Source organism: Rhinolophus hipposideros (assembly GCF_964194185.1).
Source record: "Rhinolophus hipposideros genome assembly, chromosome: 13".
Lineage (NCBI taxonomy): Eukaryota > Metazoa > Chordata > Mammalia > Chiroptera > Rhinolophidae > Rhinolophus > Rhinolophus hipposideros.
In genome coordinates, this window is record NC_138059.1 from 12,177,522 (window position 1) to 12,193,460 (window position 15,939).

General features: G+C 43.3%; 1 protein-coding gene across 1 annotated transcript in view; it reads right to left on the reverse strand.

Annotated features, from left to right (window-relative positions):
• The window catches only part of FER1L6 (fer-1 like family member 6), a gene marked incomplete at its 5' end in the record, with an annotated part of 103,320 nt that overhangs the window by 68,857 nt on the left and 18,524 nt on the right, over nucleotides 1-15,939 (reverse strand). Inside the window, 4 exons of the mRNA XM_081070895.1 lie at nucleotides 855-975; nucleotides 5,399-5,573; nucleotides 6,349-6,457; nucleotides 13,583-13,935. Coding sequence (XP_080927021.1) covers nucleotides 855-975; nucleotides 5,399-5,573; nucleotides 6,349-6,457; nucleotides 13,583-13,935 — 758 coding nt within the window. The remainder of the gene's footprint in view (nucleotides 1-854; nucleotides 976-5,398; nucleotides 5,574-6,348; nucleotides 6,458-13,582; nucleotides 13,936-15,939) is intronic.

Here is a 15,939-nt window from a genome sequence, read left to right on the forward strand (position 1 = left end):
GGTGAGGCATTATGGGACAGAGAGTAGAAGACAACACCCATGAGATGCGTGAGGTGGAAAGAGAAATGTGAGAGCAGCGAAAAGGAATCACAAAGGGAAGGTGCGAGATACCACAGAAGCAGAGTTCCCCGGCTGTCTTTCCTCCCTGGGGTGGGGTGGAGCCACCTACCATTTATTGCATATTTGACACTGTTTCAAATAGTTTCACACATTCAATTCCTCAAAGAATTCTTTAGCCCCTCTCAGGTGCCAAGTGTTATGCTAGATGCCATAGAACAATGGAAAATGAAAAATAAACACACCAATACATTGTAAATTGTGGTAAGAACTGTGAAGGATAAGAACAGGGCATTATGGGAGAGTCTGAGAGGGAGAGGGTCAGAAGCCTTCTTTGAGGAAATGCTTGAACCTGAGCCATGGAGGTTGCCTGCATTACACAGGAGAAATGACAAGGGGAAAGCAGCCCAGGGAGAGGGGTTGCCATGAAGGTGGCTATGAGACGTAAAGGCACTTGGTTTCTTCGAGAAACTGAAAGGACAGCACTGTGCTTGGAATAAAGACAGGAGGAAGAACGTGTGAGAGATTGGATGGGAGAGGTGGCAGGGCCTGGTCTTGTAGGAAACGGCTCACCATGTTGGGGACTTAGGATTTTAAATTAGTTAAAGCCAGGACTTATCGATTTTGTGAGAAAGTTGTCAATCCCCTGACCTTCGGGGATTAGGAAAACAACTCCTCTGAACACATCAGTCTCAACTTATTTGTATTTAAACTGAGGTCAAGACCCTCTACTGGGAGGATAAAAAAATTCTTTTGCCTCCCAATGTTCAAATCTATCCTCCGTGAGAACCACCTACCAGCAGGTCCGCCATTTTCTCCAGCATGTTGGACCAATGCAGCCTAAACGTCTGGTCTCCCCAAGAACTGATGAAATAGACACAGGGCTTCTTGGCTTCAAAGGGCAAGTAGTTGTAATTCCTGTGAAAACACGTTAGGTCTGGAAGTTAGTTGACAATCAGTGTTTTTCAGGCAATTCCAACCATATATTTATGTTTTGTATGTTCTATGTGGGGTGGGGAGGAATGACCATAAAACTATCAAACTAGTAATTTCATCCTTAGTCGATAACTGGGGACTCATGAGCAATAAACAATGAACAGTTATGAAGCTGCAGTGGAGAGGTACTAACAGCCACTAATCTCAGGCCCAAAGCTTAGAAATGATCACCAGAGGGCAGGATTTATCAGGCAAGCTTTCTTCAAGGAGAAAGATTTTAAATTGAGACAGGAAAGAAGGGAGAAAAACGAACATTTATTTTTCTTTAATGACTATAAGCTATAACAGATGTGAAATAACAGATGTGAATGCATTTGTAGCTGAAATTGCTAGGTAATTTAAGAGAGTAAATTATTAATAAGAATGAAGGCATATGTCTCAAACTAAACTTCAGGAATCCATGGCTCACCATCTACCCATCTATCTATCCACCCATCCACCCGTCAGTCCATCCATCCGTCCACCTATCCATCCATCCATCCATCTATCCATCCATCCATCCATCCATCCATCCATCCATCCATCCATCCATCCATCCATCCATCCATCCATCCATCCATCCAATATTTACTGTTGTCAGGCATTAGTGATAATAATATAGTGACTTCCTTGGCTAAAGAGAGATAAAAAGGATGGCAAAATAGCTAGAAGGGGAGATGTAGAGCCAAAGAGAATTTTGTGAGTGATTGTTGGATGTGATTAAATGCTGATGAGAAAAAGACGGTTAATAGGATGAGATTGAAGACAGGAAAGAAGGAATTAATTTGTAAATTTCAATTCCCAAGGAGGAAAGGGATGGGTGCAAAGGAAGGTAAGGTGGGAGAAGGGCTGCAAAATGCTGAAGTTCCCTGCCCCACAACAGCTATATTTTGAACTAGATTTTCCCCCCACCCATCCCCACCCACCCAGCCCACACCCCATCATTTTCCCACAAACACCCGGAAGGCCAAAGCAAATTTCTTGGAATGGACATGGTAGGACAGGTAGCCCTGATAAATGTGGACAGTATTTCGAGAGTCACGCGTGTATAGGAGTAGAAAGGGAGAGAGAGGAAGGGAGAGGGAGAGAGAGAGAGAGAGAGAGAGAGAGAGAGAGAGAGAGAGAGAGAGAAGAGAGAGAGAGAGAGAGAGAGAGAGAGAGAGAGAGAGAGAGAGAGAGAGAGAGAGAGAATGAACATGAATAAGAGAGACAGAAAGTTTTGTTTGCATTCCAAAAAGCTAAAGAGAACTTTAGCCTGAAAGATATGTGGTTGTTCTTTTTAGCTCTCTAACCCGGACTTCTTTTGGAGACTGTAAAATTAGCAAAGCTGCCCCATGGTCTGTTCTGCAGAAAATAAACCAGCAGGTGTCCATTCAGAAGAGAAGCCAAATAAATTCTTGGCAGAAACTGAGGTTGTTATTACAGCAGGAGAACAAAAGAAGAAAATAAAAAAGGTTAGAAACTAAATTGCTCTTTCTTTCATCTCCTTTTAAAATTATTACACTCAGAATCCTGCAACTAAATAAAGTCCCTCCCAAGGTTTCTTTGGTTTGAATTATTTTGTGCTAAGGATGTTCAAGGCCTTTGTCTCTTTGGTTCCCAGGGTCCTCCTGGTCTTACTGAGTCTGCATGGGCCAAGATGTGGTTTCTCAAGCAAATTACAGTGCAGATGGAGGGCAGCAGATGGGAGGGCATGGGGTTGCCAGTGAAAAGATAAGACTGCCAGTGTGAATGGCTTCAATGACACACGACTGGCCTTGTGACTTTGGGCAAGCATAGGTCTGGAATCCGGAGAATTAAATGGTGACCCATCACTAGATGTCTTGTGCTCTAATTTCATTTCTGAGCTCCATCCCAATACATAAATTGTATGTGAATGCATGCGCATTGTAAGACTGGAAAGCCCAGAACAAACATAAGATGGTATTTTAAGTGGCATGCTAAACCACCCCTGACAAGGTGGTATTTTAATGGAAGCAACAAATAGAGTGTGTGTGTGTATGTATGGGTGTATGTGTATGGTCACTGCGTGTGCATGTGCAGGCATATGTATGAGTGTGCGTGCGTGTGTGCGTGCCGCTATGTGGACAGAAACTCAATATATTGACTGAAAAATATACAGAAAGTCCAAAACACACTACCATGACTTATTTCGGTCTCCTTGAGCCAGCCAGCCAGCACCGCTATGAAATCCATCCGAGGGTACTTGAGACCTCGCCTCTTTCCCCAGGCCTTTCCCACACTGTGTCCCCTGATATTCTCACCAGCAGTTAACAATAGGCTAGTCCAACAAGGTGGGGATTGTTCTCGCTGCCTGGTCCCAGGGAAAGGCTGCAGAGTACTTCCTAGTAGTCTCAGAAGCCTCCCAGAGCTGCAGGTCCAGTTACATCACCCACTCATTGATGTCCTCAATTTTGAAAAACGGATGGAGAAGCCATTAAGAGACTGGGACATTTGGGGTTCTTTTCATGTGTGTAAAAGAAGGACAGACAACCAAACATGTCTGTCAGGGAGTCAAAATGTAGGGCATAGTGAAAACTGAGAGGACCGCTGCTAAGATTATTTTTACTGACTCCTTCCTACTTTGTTCCAAACACTCTTTCTCCAGCCCTTAAGCCCCTTCTCGTCCTTTAGGATGTCACTTTTTCTGTGACTTTTCCCTACTCTTTACCTCCCCCTAGGCAGAGTAAGTCACTCACCTCCTGTCTCCCATTGTACCCTGTGCCCAACTCAGTTGCTGTACGTGATAAACAGACACACAGGTGACTAACACACAGGCCCTGCCTTTAGAGAGCTCACCGTCTAACAGGGAGACAGACAAGTACAAACATCTTAATGCCGTGTGATTAGTGCTTGAAGGAGGTGAGTATAGAAACCAAATCAGACTTGGGATTCAGGGAAGGGACCTCGGGCTTTGTCCTGTAGGTGTAATGGGAGCCAGTGGGTCTGAGAACATGTGTTGCCTGGCAAAAGGAAGAGCATATGGAAAAGCCCCAGAAGCAGCTGAGAGCAGGATGCATTTGGGGAATGGCCATGGCCATTCTGTGGCTGGAGATGATGGTAGAGAAGTATGTAGGGAGTGAATAATAAACCATGGCCTCTGAACTGAATTCTGAGGCAGCCAACGGATGAGGTTAATTCGGGGAGCAACTGGTTCAGATAGTTTGGTAAATTTCTTGAAGGACATCCAAGCCAGGTAGAAGGTTTTCGAAATAATCCAGGTAAAAATGCTGACAGCCAGAAGGAAAGGAATGACAATAGATATGAGAAATACTTAAGAACTAGAAATGACCAGACTTTATCACGGATGGATGTGGATGGGCAGGAAAAAAGAGAACAATTGACAACTTTCTGATTTGTGGCTTGGAGGACTCAGAAGACGGTAGGGCCAGTCTATGAGATAGGAGAGACAGGAAGGAGAGCCAAGTTGTCTGTGCAGACAACGAGCCTGGTGAATCATTTATGAGACACCCAAGTGGAGGGGTTTGGATGTGCTGCGTAGGAAAGAGGGCTGTCTGGGGAAATAGACTGCGAGTCCTTGTTTTCCCAACAGTGGCCAGTAAGCCATGGGTCCATGCCCAGAGAGAGAGTCTTGATGAAGAGCAGAGAGATTGAAGAGCACTGGTTACATGGTTCCAATCTCCTTGCATGCAAATGGGGAGGACAATGTTGTGTTATGAGAATCCATAGAGATCATAAAGATTCTACTCTTAGCACAAGGCTCAGAACACAGAGGATTCTCACTAGGTATGGCTTGCCCTTCTCCTAAATCACGTGGTTGGCGCTTGATACAACTTTCTTAAAACAGAATTCTATCGTTTTACTTCTCTTCGCACATTGAAATTTTACACAGATTAAAGACCAGTGAGGGTACACATAAGAGCCCCCCCGCTATTTTCTGAAAGTCTTTTCTGGGGCTGACAATAGTTTTTTTGAGTTCTTTATTTTGGCTGTAGCAAAATATAATACAAAATGATGTCTTCATTAATTCCACTAAGTTGAGTTTACGTAATAGCACAGAACTCAGATGAATATAACAACTATTTGTACGGTTTGGATTGAAATTTCAAATTCTGACCTTTCTACCTCATTATGCCTCAAAGTTACAGAATAAAGGGGGCCAATAGCCACCCTCATTGCTCTGCCTTTAAATGAATTACCGGCATGTGTCATTTGGAGAGTTGTCGATATGTCACCAAAGGATTTAATAGCGTGGCACTTACCATGTTGCCCGTTTGCACTTGCTCCCATAACTGAGATTTTCATAAATGATGTTTCTGGTTTTAGGGAAGAACTGAATCAAACAGTCCCAGATATTGGTCAGACTCCCACTGTCAGAAACTGTTGCTTCTGCTGTGTCTCCTACCTGTTCCCTTCTGTCACGAGTGGCTTCTCTGGGTGAGTGGTGGAGACCATAGGGATGGCAACCTCGTCCCTTTCTCCTTCGTGCAGCAGCGGGAGGGTATCTTCTTCAGCTGATTCAGCTGACTTCTTCTTACTCCCGTGATGGGACCCTCCATCAATCAAGTTTCCAAAATTACCTGCAGAAACAGTAGCAAGAGGATAGAGGCCAGGTGTCCACAAGCAGAATCAAGCTGCCTGGCATGAGTGATCCAAATTCATGTCCTCTCAGGGCAGGGAGATAAGATCTCAGTATGAAGGTGGAAAGAGCAATGAGCAGACCAAATAAATAAGACTGGCAATAACAATGAGCCATCATCTACATCCACATTATGTTCTCTTTTGTAAAAACTACGTAAGCTACAAATTACCTGGATTCCATCTCTATTTCTTTCTTTGAAGGAGAGCTTCTAGAATGTGAATCAAGACCTTCTCTGAAGGAATGTCCTTTCTTGGAATGATTTTTCCAGAAGTACATCAACCCAGGAAAATCACTGAGAGTTACAATAACAGCACCTACAATATGCACGGCACCTTGCACTAACTCAATAAATAGACCCCTATAACAGTTAGGGTTATCATTATTCTTATTTTATGAGAAGTTATCATTATTCTTATTTTATAAATGAAGAAATTGAGACCCAGAGAAATTAAGTGACCCTAGGATAATGGAATCAGAATTAGTAACCCACGTCTGGTTGAACGCAAACTATATTCTTACTCCATTTTTTGAGGTATGAAAATAAATCTATCCCTTGCATAGTGACACAAGAGGACAAAGAATTATTCATTGTTTTCTGAGGTGCAAACCTCTACCAGAGTGCTATCATGTGCATGTAAGTTCTAATTTACTTATTCAAGAAATGGGTACAAAGTCCATGCCACGTGCCAGACACAGCGCTTGTCTGCACTTACCAATAGAAACTTCAAAGCTAATGGGTTTGTCGCCAATCTTCCGGTCAATCATGGTAGCTTCGAAAAATGCTCCAAAGAGTAAAAATTCCTCATATTTTTCTGGTACGATCTACAGAAAGAAAAAAGAAAAAATACACATATTAGACAGGCCTGGATTTTTGGGGGTCGGGGGTGGGGGACCACCAGGAAATTGGCGTTAACCAGGTCCAGGTTAATTTACAGGCATTTGAGTCCTGGTGTTGGCCTGAAATTATTTCTCCACTAATCAGACAGGCAGGAACCGGGACCTGCAAATTGCACGTCCAAATTCAGCCATTTACCTAGAACAATGTAGTCTCAACCTTCTGAACTTCTACCTTATAATAAAATCTCCTTTTGTTTTAAAGGAGAAACATGGCATGTATATCTTTCTGAGACACTGTTGTGAAACAGGCATGGTATTACCTTCTGGCGAACAGGCATTTAGAAGGCATAAAACCAAAGATGAGATACTCAGAGTCATAGGATGAAACCCTTACATTTGAGCATAGTTTTACAGGTCATACAGCATGGTCACTTGCATTATATTTGTTCCTCTTGACAATATCGAGAGGTCAAAATTTGGATCATTCCCATTGTACAGATAAGAAAACTGAGGACACTAAAACTTGAGATAGAATTAATAACTTTCCCAAGTATTCTGACCACGGATCCAGTGCTCTTTGAACTCTAATATGTGTTAACCCAGTGCCTTAGGTAATAATTCAAAGTCAGAATTTGCTCCCCAAAATAACACAAGGCCAAATAAAAGGGGTGGAGGGTTAGGCACTTGCATAAGCATCAGCCAGTCAAGTGCATCCAGGGTGGGTTCTATGTACTGTGGTTACTGCTGCGAGGGGTGCACAGGTCCCAGAAGTGTAACAATGTAAATGCTTTGTTTTAAAATATTTTTTTTTAATTTTTCAATTACAGTTGACATATAATATTAGTTTCAGGTGTACAACATGGTGATTAGATATTTATATAAGTTATGGAGTGATCACCCTGATAAATTGAGTACCCATCTGACACCACACATAGTTATTATATTATTGACTATATTCTTTATGGTGTAATTTATATCCCCGTGACTACTTTGTAACTACAAATTTGTACTTCTTAATCCCGTCCCCTTTTTCATCCATCCCTCCAAATCCCTCCCATCTCACAACCATCAAATTGTTCTCTCATGACTACGGTGAAGGAGCTGTTGTGCAGGGACTGACCCTACGGAGCAGGATTCACTTTAGCAGGGTTCTGGTGTCTGCCTAATCTGACTTTTGGGTGTGTCATTTGTGGAGGTGGTTGGGTGGTGCTCTGGTGTGGTCTGAAGATGGGCAACGGCTGTGTTGGTTCTAGGGCCTCTTGGGAGGGGCTCTGTTGTAGGCCAAGTTCAGCCACTGTCTGTACCCTGCCCTGAGCCACTTGTTATGAGCTACAAAATGATCTGCAGATGGTTGCCACTCGTGCTAGACTTGGAGGTTCCTGGGAGAGGCTAAGCTGAGAACCGATGCTGGCTGCCACTAGTGCCAGGTTTGGGGCTGCTTAGCAAGAGGAATGGGGCAAGCTGAAGCCAGATGCTGCTTGTTTGGAGTTTGTGAACCTTTGAGAGGTTTTAGGAAAGTCCACAGCATGAGCCACGACAGGACATTTCTGTAGAAAAGCCACTAAAAGCGGCTTGGGTGGGCCCACAAGTTGGGTGGGGTGGGGTGCCAGGAAATCACCAGGGACAGGTGAATTGTGTTAGTTTGATGTAGGCTAAGGTATGGTGGCTGCCTACATCTGCATGCTGGCGGATGGTGAGAGCTCAACAAAGGAACAAGGACCTCTGTCAGCGCTTCTGTCTGGGAGAAAGCTGCCCCTCCAGCCCTCACCCTGAGGCCAGATAATTCAGTTCCTCCTTGTATGTCCCTGGTGCCTTTCAAGCTGCTGCCCCAGCTCTGGAGCTCAGAGCGAGTGACTCCATCAGCAAGTAAGTCCATGTGTAGGCCCTTCAAGAGGAGCACCTGGAACTACAGCCACCCTAGTCTCACTTAGCCTTAATTTCCTTTGGTTTTCATAGTCAGAAGTTATGAGGACTTCTCTTCCCAGCCCTAGAACCCTGGGCTGGGGAGCCTGTGTGGGGCTGAGACCCCTCACTCCTCAGGGGGGACCTCCACAGCTGAGACATCTCTCCTGATTTTTAACTGCCACACATGAGTGTGGGAACAGACTGTTTCACATCTGCCCCTCCTACCAGTCTCAATATGGCTTCTTCTTTGTATCCTTAGTTATGGGACATTGGTTCAGCTCGTCTTCAGGTGATTCTCAATGATGGTTGTTCTCTAGTTCAGTTGTAATTTTTATGTGGTCATGAGAGAAGGCAAGCACAGCATTTACCTACTTTGTCATCTTGACCAGAAACCCAACACTGAAAAGGGCCTTAGAGTTCATCTGCTCCAACCTCCACCTTTTACCTAAATTAACTAAAGCACAGAGAGAGTAAAGTCACAAAGTAAGTTGAAACTGCCCAGATTTGAGGCCTGGTCTCCACTGAGACTGCCTTCTCCAGGAGTCTGCCTTCTGGAAGATGGGACAGCGACAGGTGTTAACCTTAAAATAAAAAGCCAAAGCGAGAGGCAACATGCATTTATTTGAGATCCAAAAGAATTGCAATCCTGGGAAGAACTGATTCAGGCAGAAACCAAAATAGTGCTTCAATTATGGGGTGAAGGCAAGGGTTTTTTAAGAGAAAGGAAAGGAAAATAATTACATGAATAGAAGGGAGGAATTTTTATTGGTGTTAATAACCTAAGTTATCCTTGAACTATACATGGCTATTTACTGATCTAAAGAACTTTTTAAATTTTCAGTCCCTGTGGTCTGAATACCTCTTTTCCTGTTAACTCTACAAACAGATATTTGGAAGACAATGCTTCTCTGGCCTCATCCTAAGGTTATTTTTCCCAGTTCAGACATTCCAAAGTTTCAAGGAGTAAGATACACGAGTCAGTTCCTCTGGAATGGTTGCCCTGACTACATTTTGAAAATGGCTTCACTTATACCAACTTTTCACACAGGTCACCAGACAGGAGCCACATCAAGATAATACACAACTATTTGCAATAACGCTTATTGACATGGAACAGGTACTGATGCCTCAGGGAACAGATGTAGCTGGAACACGATGACACAGCATTACATTTCTGAGCAAAGAGGCTGAATGAACTGGAATCATACAGTCTGTGCTTCCTGGTTTTGTGGTTGGATTTATTAAACTCAATGGAAAAAGCGATGTGGTTCATTTAAGGATTAAAGCAGTTGTGGCCTCAGAGGTTAACAGCCCCATTCAATCAAGAACCCTAAACCAAAGAGTTATCACATCATTAGGTGAAAAGTCACCCCTTCCTTCACACAGGAGACTCCTGTGCTCTCAGAATCAGCAGGAAATGTCTCTGTTCACCAGAAAACACTGGACAGGGTGGGGGGCCAGGTGCTGGACCTTAGTCACAGAGCACACACCCCTCCCACCCGTTGCCACTGTATCCACTGGCTGTAAACCAGTCACTTATCTTGCCTTCCTGAAGCCAAGTTTACTTTCTGGGAGGAGGTTAAAAATTACGCAGGGACCTGGAGGGAATGTAGGCCATGTAGCCTAAAGAGGGACAGAAGGCTCCATAGCCAGAGAAACACTTCTTCAAATCCCAATGCTGCTACTTCCTAGCTGGTGGACTTTGGGCAAGTCATATCCACTCTCTGAGGATAATTTTCCTTGTCCATGAAATAAACAGTACAACAGGGCCTATGGTGGAGAGAAATTTGATCATCCACGTGGAGTACCTATTCTAAAGCCTATCCATGTAAACGCCACAGGTGGTAATCACGATAAGTATTTCAACCGGTTAGAATTCATGTCTTAATCCTACCCATCCTTCAATGTCCAACTCAAATGCCTCTTCCTTCTGGAAGCACACCTTGACTCCTTGCTTGCTGGAAAAGTGACAATAGTAATGTTTACTGAGCTCTTATTATATGTCAGATGAAGTATGAAGAATTTTACCTACATTATCTAGTGTAATTCTCTTAACGACCTTAGGAGAGATATATTTATTATACCCACTTAAAGATGAGGACACTGCTGTCCCAGGAAAGATTAAGGAATCTGTCCAAAGCTACTAAACATGTCTAATATTTATTGAGCACCTACTATGTACCAGGCTCTGTTTTAAGCACTTTGCGTGTAGTAATTCATTCAATTCTCACTATGAGCCTATGAAGTAGAGGTTATTATTAGAAATGAGCATAAGAAGCTTAAGTCACGTGCCCTAAGATTCAAACAGAGGCAGTGTTTTTTCCAGAGGCTGGGCAGTAACCACTGTACCATACTTAAAACCATACCATGTCTTAAATCTAGCTGTCTTACTTGGGAGCCCAACATTTTAATCATTATACTTCACTCATTCCAGAAAATAATAGCACATTATCTATACCTCCTTATTACACTTAATCACTTTCTACTTCCTGTACATTTATTTTGCATGTCGTACCTACTCTTCTATGACATAATTTCCATGGAGTCACTCTATTTTTATTTCTACCAATGTTGAGGATGATGTGTAAATAAGAGGCTGCTTAATAAATGTTCACAGAATTGAAAAATACACATCTATTAGATTAGTTATGTTCTGTGAAAGTTTGGCATGGGGGGATAAGCTTTGATGGTGGCAATGAGGGTAAGTGGGAAAACCCAGCATCATGGGATTTCATCTGTCCAGATATGCAATGAGAGCATGGCTGCAGCAAGGGAGACTGGAGCTCAAAGACCCTGGACAGCTGAAGAAAACAAAATTCTGCCAGAAAACACATCACCGTGTTGGTGAGGATGAGCTCTGAGTTGTTGAGGCTTTGAGGAAGGTAGAAGCCCATGGTGGTGGTTTAAAAATGTCTACAAATTATTGGAAAATCTTCCCCTCAAAAGGTGAAGCCTAATTCCCCTCCCTTTGAGTGTGGGCTGGACTTCATGACTGGTTTCTAATAATTAGAATGTGGCATAAATGTCAATATGTGACTTCCATAGGTTTCATCATAAAAGACATTGCAGTTTCTGCCTTGCTCTTCCTTGGATCACCCCCTCTGGGGAAAGCCAGCTGCCATGAGGACACTCAAGCAGCTTATGGAGGGGTCCATGTAGTGAGGCACTGAGGCCTCTTGCCAACAGCCAACAAAGAACTAAGTCTTTCTGCCAACAGTGAGTGTGCCGTGTTGGAAGTGGGTCCTGCAGCTCCAGTCCAGCCTTCCGATGACGGCAGCCACTACCAACAGCTAGATTGAAACTTATGAGAAATTCTGAGCCAGAAGCACCAAGCCGAGATATTCCCAAATTCCTCACCCACTGAGAAAATAAATTTTTTTTGTTTCAAGCTGCTAAATTTGGGGATAATTTGTTTTACAGCAATAGATAACTAATAAACTCAGCAAGAAACTGACTACGCAAAAAAAGAAAAAGCCAGGATGAATAGAGGAGGGAGGAGACATACTGTTTTGAAGGATACCTGAATTTTCCCCCTTTCCTACCACTTTCTATATAATAGCTAAGATAAACCCCTGGCCTTGTAGAAAAATATACACTGACTCTACATAAGTTCCCAGGCATCCTTGTTTTCAGCTAGAATTTAATTTTCAGATGGCCTCAGCAAAATATCTTAAAGATATTGACTCGAGTTAAGAAAATCTTCTACTAGCCCTATTCTACTTGGCAATTCCTGTTGAGAAAAGAATGGCCAGTCTTGACAGCAGGAAAGATGGCCACAGGATAGATAAAAGTGCTACCAGTCTAGGTGGCTATTAAGCTGGCAAAGTCCCAAAAAAGTCAAGTTTCCCAAGTTGGCACATATACTGAAGAAACACACACAAACACAATCACACCAAGGCCATGGCAATCCTAACAACAAACTAACATACATATTTCCAGAGAATATTTCTCAACACATAAGTTCAGAGTGAAGAGCTGGGGTGGTTGCTAAAATACCCAAAGTAAGTCACAAACAACTGGGGGAAGAGCTCTGAAGAGCTGCCCACTGATGATGGGAGTAAACCCCAGTAATTTCAGTAATAACAACAGTAATGTGTTGTCTGCCTACCATGTATGTGCTGACAGCTCTGCTGACCATTTTATAGGCATTCCCTCATTTATCCCCCAGAAATGCCTGTGACAGAAGTAATATTACTACCCAATTTTGTTGATGAGCAAACTGAAACATGGTGTTAGTATCAGAGCCATGAATAGAACCAACCCCCAACATTTCCAACCCTGTGCTTTAACCTCTCCCCAACTCTGTTTTTTAAGATTTATTAGATCTCAGCAGTAAAAACAAATGGCCATTTCTAGGCTAAGGTGACCCACACGTTACAATCCTTCAGTCTGTCTAGTCTCCCCTAGGAATGGACAGCTCTGGGAGACCAGACATCACCTTCCTTCCCCACCTGAGATGATTGTCTGGCTGACCATATAAACACACTCCCAGAGGCAGAATCATCCAAGGTGAGAGCTGGAATCCACCCACCTCTGCTACTAACAAAACGGGAATTTTTTTTCATTTGCTTAAATTTTCATTTGCTTATTGCTAAACAGTTGAGAGGATATTCACAGTTTGTATTTATCTTGGAGCCTTGCTCTCTTTCCCATAATAAAAGTAGGCTGGAAAATGCTAATATGCTTTACATTGAGTAATAAACAAAGATAAGCATTCCCTTGTTGTGATTCCCCACAGGCTTGGGGCAGGGGAACAGGTTTCTCAGTGTCTTATACCCCCGCTTGTCACCCACTCTTCCTCCTGTTAGTCCTTCATCCCACATGACCTCACATCCAGAGAATATGCTAAGCTAATAACAAAACTAAACAAAATGGGGCCACAGATATAGTTCTGTTGATCACCCCACCGCACACTCCCACTAGCTTCCCTAGAGCACTTTTATCTGTCTTTTACCTTGGTTTCCATGGGAATCGTGTTGGGGTGGGGGGGGGTGCTGAAGGAATTTATCATGGGCAGATAGATGGCTGTGAGGTGCCCAGGAAGGGGTAGAGGATCCGCCCCAGAAAATGGGGCTGAGCCAACACACTTTTTTCAGGGAGAGTGAGACCTGAGCAGGCCTTTGTGAATCTTTGGGAGCCTGTGGTAGGTGCTCTCTCTACTCTGGGCTCACCTCACAGGTGCGGTGGAGCAGTGCTCAGACCTACCTCTGGGGGTACATCGAAAGGTTCCACCTCGACCTCTGTTGAGTTGGTTTTGTCTGAAGCCTGCTGGGGTTTTCCATCATCAGTTTTATCACCCTTGTCTTTATTTGAGCCTTTGGAAGATTTGGAGTCTTTGTCCTTCGAAGACAACTTGAGGTCCTTGAGCGCCTTGGAAAATTTAGATTCCTGTGCCCCTCCCGAGAGGATTTCCACAGCAATTTCTACCAAGATTCTGCCCCTGAATGACACGCCTTCTCCAAAGCCTTCATTCATTTCCTGGTAGTCGTCCATCAGACTATGGTTCCTGGGTGAGCCGTACAAGTTAATCCAGGCGGGTCCAAAGGTAGGTAGAAAGCCTAGAAAGATCCCAAGCTTTAGTTGCCTTGTGATGCTTACAAATTGATTATTTTTTGCTTTATGCAAGTTGTGCACGTTCCTTTAGAAATGTCGAACATACAGAAAAGCCAAGAGAAAATATTTGCAGGATATCCCATCACCAAAAGATAGCCATAATTACCATTTTGTTGTATTTTATTTCTAGCCTTTCTTCCATGCAGATGTGTACATCTATTCCTAGTTGTAATAATACTATGAATGCCGCTGTATATCTTTGTCTGTTCATTGATTCATCAAAAGTTTATTGACTCCTAATATGTACCAGGCACCATACTAGATACTATACATGGAGCCCAGTGGAGAGTAAAACAGATACAAACATTAAACAAATAAATATTTACATTACACATGCTATAAAGGAGATGTACCTGTGCTGGAAGAACAAGTAACAGGCTGATGTGATGTGGAGAGGAGTTAGCCAGAGAGAGAGAGAGGAGAGGGAGTTCTGGGCAGAGGGAACAGCCCCGGGCAGTCGGAAAGGAGCTTGGAGATAGAGGAGCTGAACGAGAAAGCCAGTGTGGCTGGAGTCCAGAGAGCAAACTGTGTGAGAAGAGTTTGCAAAGGTGGGCGGGCCTTGGGAGCCTTGACAAGGATTTTGGTCTTTCTCCTAGAAATGATGGGAAGATTTTAGAGGGATTTTAGTAAAGATATGACATAGCCAGATGTGTGTTTTAAGATGGCTCTGGCTGCTGTGTGAATGGTTGTAAGAATGGACGTGGGCAAATAGGTCCGGGGACCACATCACCACCAAAACTGAAGACACTGGTGGCTTCTAAGGTGACGGTAATGGAGACAGAGAGAAGTCAATGTTCTGAGATATGTTCAAAACGTAGAACTGAGAAGAGCTGATTTTAATTTACTGTTAGCATAAGTACTTTCCTTTCTTAATACGTAGCGTCTGAGAAAATACACGGCATCTGCGTAAACATCTCTTTGGCAACAGAATGTTCTGTTTTGCCAGGAAGTGAGACATTGCCATCCTGAAGCTTAATTGCCTGGGTTCAAGTCTCAATCTCACCTCTGCCATTTTCAAGCTGTGTGACCTTGGGCAGGTTTTATAACTTCCCTGTGCCTCAGTTTCCTAATCCGTGAAGTGGAGAAGCTAATAGTGTCTCTCTCACTTAACAGGATTAAAATAGATAATATCTATTAAGTTCTTCACGCAGGCTCTTCGCTCAAGACTATTAACCATTACTCTTAATAAATATATTTACCGTAATTTGCTTAACAGTTCCCCCACTGTTGACAAGTAGCTGTTTCCCTATGTTTTACTGTTACCAATAGTGTTATGCCTAAATGTTTCCTCTCCCTGCCCCCAACAGCCCTGTGAACCAGGTTCTATCCTTCCTTTGAGTAAATTTTAAGAAGCAGAAGTATTGTGTTACAAGGAATAGAAAGATGTTATGGGTCCTGATGTCTCCTTTTTAAATGCTGTTACACATCTGCCTGAACTCCATCAAGAGGTTCCTGAAAAGCGGTGGGTAAAACTCGAGTCCATCTAGTTGAGAAATCCTGTGGGTGGGCAGAGTGCTCTTTCTGCACAAAGCAATCCTGTGGCAAAGACTTCCATAGCATGAAGGGTTAAACGATAGACAGTTATAAAGATCTTTCAATAGTGTCAGTCGGTTAAGGACACAAAAAAGCACACATTTCAGTTTCTGTTTATGCCAAACTTTCGGTACATACACATATGTACCTGTACACACTCAACACATATATACGTGTGACACAAATATATACATCAATTAGCACAAATGGGTAGTGCAGAGAAAAATTGCCTTGGGATTTAAAAGAGGGAGGATGTGTTGGGATATTTAGAGAGCTGTCACCTACTAATTTAGATTTTTGCAAATCAGGGGCTTCCTCCTGGGTGGGAGCTCTTTGACTCAGAGGATCAGCTAAGACTCTCCACTCCCCACGCCCCGGGTTCTCCGAGTACAGTCAGCTGCACCTCCCTGTGTTAC